At 44.6% G+C, this 8215-nt stretch overlaps 1 protein-coding gene across 1 annotated transcript; it reads left to right on the top strand.

Annotated features, from left to right (window-relative positions):
* Positions 1–286: 286 nt before the first annotated feature.
* Positions 287–1911, top strand: LOC147611879 (chalcone synthase-like). The gene is made up of 2 exons (XM_086784212.1): positions 287–534; positions 665–1911. Exons 1-2 carry the CDS (start codon positions 348–350, stop codon positions 1711–1713), a joined length of 1236 nt encoding a protein of 411 aa, XP_086640338.1. The 5' UTR covers positions 287–347; the 3' UTR covers positions 1714–1911.
* Positions 1912–8215: the final 6304 nt, after the last annotated feature.

Below are 8215 nucleotides of genomic sequence, written 5' to 3'. Positions count from 1 at the left end.
ATATGCTTGTGGGGGTGCTTGAATTTCAAACATTCACTAAAGGCAAGCCCATTACGGAAGATTGGGAGGTAATAAATTAATCCACATCTGCTTCTAGGGAGTGAAAAAGTCGTCTTCTTCTTCTTCTAGAAACAGTACTGGTCGTAGAATTATAGTCATAGTCAAAGGTTGTCTTAGATATAATTAATATTAACAAAGACAATGCGAGGAAAAAAGGGTGTCGTATATGATGGGGCACCTCTATAAAACGCGCCTGCAATTAGGGCCTCATCACCGATTAATTAATCGCACCAGAGCTACCTTCTTTCTTTCAGCTCGGCCAGTCTGCTTCCTATTATTCGAGAAGCATGGCGACCTGCAAGCTGAACTCCATCCCTCGCAAAATGGAGCGATCCCACGGTCCTGCCACTGTGCTGGCCATGGGCACGGCTGTGCCACCCAACGTGTTCTACCAGAAGGACTACCCGGACTTCTACTTCGACATCACCAATAGCAGCGACAAGACGGAGCTCAAACAGAAGTTCCAGCGCATGTGTAAGTGCATAATAATAATAGTAATGGTCATTGATATCATGAGCAATATTGCTGTGCTGATCATTGCTCGATTCACATGGATCACACTAGTATCGTAATTTTGCTTGCATATGCGCCACTTATCTTACAGGTGACAAGTCGTGCATCACGAAGAGGCACCTTTATCTCAACGAGGAAATACTCAAGGCCAACCCGAGCATTTGCGGATACTGGGAGAAGTCGCTGGACGTGAGGCAGGACAAGGTGGTGGTTGAGGTACCCAAGCTGGCCAAGAAGGCGGCGTCGAAGGCCATTAAGGAGTGGGGCCAGCCCAAGTCCAAGATCACGCACCTCGTCTTCTGCACCACCGCCGGGGTGGACATGCCCGGTGCGGACTGGGCACTCACCAAGCTGTTGGGTCTCCGGAGCTCCGTCAAGAGGCTCATGCTCTACCAGCAAGGCTGCTATGGAGGCGGCACGGCGCTTAGGATTGCTAAGGACCTGGCTGAGAACAACAAGGGCGCTCGTGTGCTTGTGGTGTGCAGCGAGATCACCGCCATCACTTTCCGGGGGCCTAGCGACACCCACCTTGACAGCCTAGTGGGACAAGCCCTCTTCGGCGACGGCGCCTCCGCCGTCATCGTGGGCTCCGATCCCATTCCTGAGCTTCATGAAAGACCCTGGTTCGAAATCCATTGGACTGGAGCTGACATCATGCCAGACAGCGACGGCGCCATCGACGGTCACCTCAGGGAAGTCGGCCTCACGTTCCACCTCCTCAAAGACGTGCCGGCTATCATCTCCAAGAACATCGGCTCCATCCTTAAGGATGCCTTCGCCAAGGTGTTCCCGGCGGCGGAAGAGGCGGCGGCGCCGCCTCCCAGCTACAACGACATCTTTTGGATCGCCCACCCTGGCGGCCCCGCAATCCTCGATCAAGTCGAAGAGAAGCTCCAGCTCAACAAGGACAAGATGGCTGCTAGCAGGCATGTACTGGACCAGTACGGCAACATGTCTAGTGCTTGCGTGCTCTTCATCATGGACCACATGCGCAAGAAGTCCTTGGAGCAGAAGCTCACCACCACGGGAGAGGGCTACGAGTGGGGACTCCTCCTCGGCTTTGGTCCCGGCCTCACCTGCGAGACCATCCTCCTCAGAAGTCTTCCCCTCGACGACCCACATGCAGGTGATAGCTCATAGGCTTCCATCAAATGATTGTTTGTGCTCATTAGGCAGGCTTACCCATCCACAGTCTACTCCTCCTCACCTCCCCCACATTATGTCATCCACAAGAAACATTTATCCAATCATTGGCTCCTAACACGCTTTGAGGACTTCAATGCATTCTCCAAGCTAATTACTTGCTCCTTCATAAATAAAGACAATAACCTTTCACTATCTATAACGCCAATCTATTAAACTTTGTAATACAGAGTGCACTAAAAAGGGCAAGTGGATTCATTCTTTTCTTTGCAAGACCCATCATGATGATATGTATAAAAGACGTCAAGTACGTGTATTATACTTCGCCGTATTATACGTACCCTCCCGTACCTGGCTTCTATGGGCTAAATGAGCTCCATAGTTGCTCCAAACCAGAGGAACTGACTACCAAGCTCACAATCTTGATGGCCAATTGTTCCAACTCTCTGGAGTGTCTGCCCCCCCATAGTCCTCCCACCAAACACATGGATCAGTGGGGCGAAGCGATCTGCCAAATCATTGGCTCTTGCAAGCCTTGCAATTTGCCGGTTGATCCTTGATAGTTCTCTGCTTTGCAGTGTCAGAATCATGTCCCATCCATCTGCCATCTCTGAATCTTTGAAACTGGGGATCGACCATAAAACCTGGTGCATGCATAGGTGAATGGTACATATCCCATCTATCCTGGCATAGCATCCTTAAAACCTGGTATTTATCTTCTCATCTTGCTCAATGTGCTCCAACTTTTCCACCATCTTGTCTATCCCCTCGTAAATCTTTCCAATGCATGGCTAAAGGGAATCTATCATCCTCAACGAGTGGATGATTGGTGTTTCCAAAGCTATGATGCGTCTCACCTTCTCCCACCAAAGAGGGTTCCGAATATTTGACATACATGCCTTCCCTATAGCAGCTCCAGGCAATGCATGGCTCTCATACTCATCACTCACTATCAATTGCTTTAGGGCACTAGAACACTTGTTAAGGGATCCCAACATGAGAAAGTTGTATCCAAAGCGAGTGTCTGAATACTTGTGCAAATCTCTAGATCACTTCTTCCCACTACAAGAATGGTCTATACATAGCAACCCTCATATAAATATGAAGAAAATAGCGGGGGTCGCTTTCGTGGATGCTTATGCGACCTTTAAAATGCAGTTGTATATGCCACCGTAGTAGCGACCCTAGCAAACTGGAAATGAGTGGTATATGCATCGAAATTGCGATGCATAACCCACCTTTTTTTGGGTCGTTTATGCATCTCAAATCTTTAAAAAAACTAAAATGTGTATTCATTTTCTTTTCGCCCGTTTCGCGCGCACTGTAGCAGCTTCAAACATTTGATCGTCTCACAATCCCAAGCTCACGACGGCGCGCACTGTAGCAGCTTCCAACATTCGATTCGTCTCACAGTCCAACAACAACTGTCTCGTGCTCGTTACACTAACCTCATCGAGGATGACCTCGGCTATGTTAGAGAACTAGAGATCATTTATGGAAGTAAACTATCGTTACATGAAGCAGGTATTAATCAATCAAGAATTGAATCAATTTTATTAATGACATATAAGAAACGAATTTAATAACATACTTTTCTCATTATAGGTCATTTTAAAAGTTCATTTGTTTCATGCAATGTACAAAGGTAGAGATGCTACCATGAGAAAATAACGCATGGGTTTTTGGTCTATGATTCATCGAGGTTATTGTGGAACACCAACGCACTATCAACAAGCATTTTTTTCAAGGATCCAAATGGGAATGCATGGTGGCACATAGTGCATGTGAATCCATGTGGTCAACATTTTTTGACGAAACTACCTCCTCATTGTCAGATATTGTAGTGACTGAGGATTCAAGTGCAAATTTTGGAGTCAAGGCACATGTAATATCACACGAGGAAGATTGGGTAGAAGAAGAAAATAAACAAGACAAATCTAAAGAAGGATACGAAGAAGAAGATATATCCAAAGAGCATGAGATAGATGAAGAACAGTGGCTTAGAGCCAGTAATATCTATGCCTATCCCACCTGACATAGAGCTCACAATAGAGGAAGTACAAGAAGTCACACGAGACAAACTTTGTCTTGTTCATTGACTTGCCTAAAGTGTGCGTGGACAGTGTGATGAAAATGAGACAATGACACAGAGTTCTTCTTCAACCTTCCTCCATCTTTAGCTTCTTCATACCATATTTTGTTGAGTACATGTACCTTATTTTCTCTACACTCTTACTCAACCCTATCTCACTTATTCTAAGGGTGAGAGGATATCCAAAGCATATTGCCTTTGTATCATCCAGATTCCTGCAGGAGTATCTTTGACCTCATGTCTAATTCAGCAAACAACTTCTTTTTGATTTGCTGAAATTTCAGCCCACGTGGCTTCCAGTAATAATCAAGTCATCCACATATACGACCACCACAACCATCTTTCCATCAACATGCTTTACATAAAGTGAATAATCAGCCCTAGACTGGCTGAATTTCAAATGCATTAGTGTCTTGCTAATGCGCTCACACCATTCGCGAGGTGCCTGCTTCAACCCATACAAGGCTTTCCTCAACCTGCATACATATTGTGGATGTTTCGGGTGCACATACCCATCCAGCTGTTGCATATAAACCTCTTCTTGAAGATCTCCATTCAAGAATGCATTTTTAACATCCATTTTCCATAGTTTCCAGCCATGCATTGCTGCCAATGCAATCACCATCTTGACCATAGTCATCTTTGCAACAACCGGACTAAATGTCTCATCATAGTCTAGACCATATGTCTGTGCATACCCCTTTGCAACCAGCCTTTCTTTATAGCGTTCTATCAACCCATCTGACTTACATTTCACCTTGAAAACCCATTTACAACCAATGGCTTGTTTTCCTACCGGCAACTTCACAAGATCCCATGTCTTGTTTTGCGAATTAATGCATCCATTTCCTCATCCATTGCTGCCTCCCACTCAGGCTTTTCAACTACATCTTGAAAACACGTTGGCTCTTTGTGTTGTACACGAGACACCATATATGCATAATGCGTCCTCTTGTAGCCATTGTATGTCAGCTTCTCCCACTAGGTAACAGAGTCTCACTGATGTCCTCGCTTGCGGTGCATTCTTCTCATCCACTCTTGCATAAGGTGGCACATACTTCTCTGCCTGTCTTGTGCTTGGTGTCCTAACATGTGGCAAACCATGCTCTTCATCCATACTCTCCTCACCTGGGCTCTCTTCCACATCTACCTTCTTCTTGCCTTTGCCAACTGTTTATCTATCATGTAATCTCCCGCTCCATGGGTCACACTGCCTGTGCTGTCCTCACTCTCTAACGGACCTGACATAGTCCTGCTTGATGGCTCTGCATGATGTACATCTACTCGTGCCTCATGCTGCTCCTCATATGCATCATCTATCATCATAGGCTTTGGTTTGTACCATGGTTCATGCTCACTGAATCTCGCATCTTGACTCACATATACCTGTCTTGTGGTCGGATCATAACACTTATACCCTTTCTTTTCAAGTAGGTATCCCAAGAAAATACATTTGACTGGTTTAGGCTCCATCTTCTTCCTTATCGCACCTAGCACATGCACATAACAAATGCAGCCAAAGACGTTCATATATGCAACTGTTGTTTTGACTCCATAAAGCCTCTCATAAGGCGAAATCTCATGTATCACAGCTGTTGGTGTCCTATTCATGATGTGTATTGTTGTATGCACTACTTCTGCCCAATATGACAATGGCATGTTCATCTCACTCATCAGTGCTCTAGCAACTTCGGCAATCACCCGATTCTTTCTCTCAGCCAACTGGATTTTGTTGTGGGGTGTACCAACATGTAATTTGTCTTTGTATGCCCTGCTCTCTCAGGTAGGCATCAAATTCATGCGAGAGGTACTCTCCCCCTCCATCTATGCATAGGCATTTTATGTAGTAGCCCAACTCCTTCTCAACCATTGCCTTATACTTGAGAAAAACCGCAAATGCTTCACTCGGCTTTCAAAAAGTACACCCATGTCATTCTACTAAAATCATCAGTGAATGTAATGTAGTAACGTGACCTTGACGACCTCACATTCTCACATGGTCCCCAAATGTCTGCGTGCACAATTTCCAAAGGATAACGGCATACTCTCCCCCTCTTGGGAAATGGGAGTCTAGACTGCTTACCAAATGGCAAGCTGCACATACATGGTTAAAGTCTATGCGACCAAATTTGGGCAGCCCTCAAACAATTTCCTTCCATTGCATAGCTTTTAGTCCGCTGAAAATTTACATGTCTAATCCTTTTATGCCATAACTCAGCCCACTCATCTTGTGTAGATCTGGTCGTTGCATACATCCCAGTGTGTAGACATGGATTTCTTGCATCCAAAGCAAATAGGCGACCCTTTTTCCTGCCCCTTGCAAGTAACCTGCCCGGTCTACCATCATGAAACTCCTCAATAAAGATTAAAATGGACTTGCAATCCTTAATCAGTCATCTGTCCAACTAAAAACAAATTCATGATAATGGGGACATACAACACATCTCCTAGCTTGTTCTGTGTACCATCCTCTTCTAGCAAAGAAACTATCCCAATGTGGGTGATCCTATGCATAGTGTCATCACCTGTGGCCACATATTCATCATCTTGTAATTCATCCTTCCTATCAAACCACTCTCCGTGATATTTCATGTGATTTGTAGCTCTTGAGTCAAAAAGCAGTCATCTGAGTGCTGCGACTCAGCCATGCTACCCAGTACACGCTCGATAGAAAACAGGTGACCACTGGACTTGTTGGCATACATATTGCCACTGTCATATCCCACATAATTTCCATATTGTTGGCCTCTATTGTTAAAATTACAGCAATGTGATGAGCTATGGTGGATCAAATGCTAGAATCAATATCATTAACAAAGAGATTAGATGATAATTAAGACATGATTAGTGAGTAATTAACTGATAGCTTAATGTAGGCATGGATAATCAAAAACCAGCAAATTCTCATTAGGCCAATGCCTCAATTTATAGAGTTTACATCCAAGCATCTAATCCCACTGATTTCTCCTTGATTCCCTCCACCTCTTTTGCTTGATTCTCTCCACCTCTCCTCCCAGAATATCTCCACACCTCCTAAATCTCCACACCTCCCAGAATATCTCCACACCTCCTAAATCTCCTCATGCTACCCTTTATTCTCTCCTAGTAGATTCTTCTCATCTTTTCACAAGTTCTCTCACATTTACAGATTCTCTTTTACAGCCTCTTGCTAAGGGCTTGTTCCCGCACACACCCTATTCACTTGTATATTTCAATACCTCCTCTCAAGTGAATACTGCTAGCACACCTGGACCCTATACCAAGTTTCCCTCTTACTTGATAGTCCACGACCAATGCCTCAAGTCCCTAAACTCATAGTCCTTGACACTCTCCAAGGCTACTACAAGTGCCCGTGACCTTGACTAAAGTGCCCTTGACTAAAGTGCCCTTGACACTCTCTCTCTCTATGTGTCCACCAAGGCTACTACAAGTGCCCTTGACTAAAGTGCTCACACATACATCTACCACATGGACTACATCATCGGTGGCTTAGAGGTGGTTTTACTCTGTTGGGGTAGGTTACATTGGGTTGTGGGTTTTCTCTCTCTCTCTCTCTCTCTCTCTCTCTCTCTCTCTCTCTCTCTCTCTCAAAAAAGATGATCTGACTCCACTTCCTTAGGAGCCTCCATGAAGTTTGCCAATGTCGTTCCTTCTCCAGTGGGTTTGCTGTAGCACTCTCTTGCCATGTGTCCTGGCTTTCCACAGTTGTGGCAAGTGAAGGTCCTTCCTCCTACTCTGCCTCTTCCTCATCCTCTTCCTCGAGACAATCCTCCTCGGGTGAAGAATGCTTTTTCTTCTCCTGCTGTTGAGTCGAGCCATTTCTTCTCTTTTCCTCTGCTCTCTTGCTCTAGTAGAGCTCCTTCTATCTCGTGTAGCTTCAATTCAGGTACATTCTTTAGTGTTGCTACAATGTTTTCATATTCACCTTTGTCCACACTTTTCAGAAGCACTGCTAGTGCCTCATCATCTTCTACCTTTTTGCCAATAGTAGCTGCCAGTTGTTGCTTAATGCTTTTATATCTATTCAAATGTGTGATTAAAGGTTCACCTTCCTTCATATCCAATTTGTAGAATTGCATTAACAGATTTATCTTTGAATTTTTAGCTTGTGTGCTAAATAATTTATTGAGTTCATCCCATGCATCTTTTGCCCATTGTATCCCTGTGATGTGATGAATGATTTCATCATTTAAATTGAGTGCGATAAGTCCCAATTCTTTTTCATTCCTGCTCTTCCACTCATTTTTCCCTCTCACCTCTGGGCATTCATCTCTTCCCTCAACTAGCCCCCACAATTTTTTCCTCATGAGCAGATACATGGTTTTTGTCTGCCATGTGTAAAACTGCTCCCTATTAAATTTGGCTATTTCTTGTGCCGTACTCATGATAATGTGAAGGGGACTTACC

Source organism: Cibotium barometz, chromosome 46, assembly GCF_041138505.1.
Source record: "Cibotium barometz isolate CiBa-2024 chromosome 46, ASM4113850v1, whole genome shotgun sequence".
Classification (NCBI taxonomy): domain Eukaryota; kingdom Viridiplantae; phylum Streptophyta; class Polypodiopsida; order Cyatheales; family Cibotiaceae; genus Cibotium; species Cibotium barometz.
Note: the sequence above shows the minus strand (reverse complement) of the source record. Positions and strands in the feature narration are given on the sequence as shown.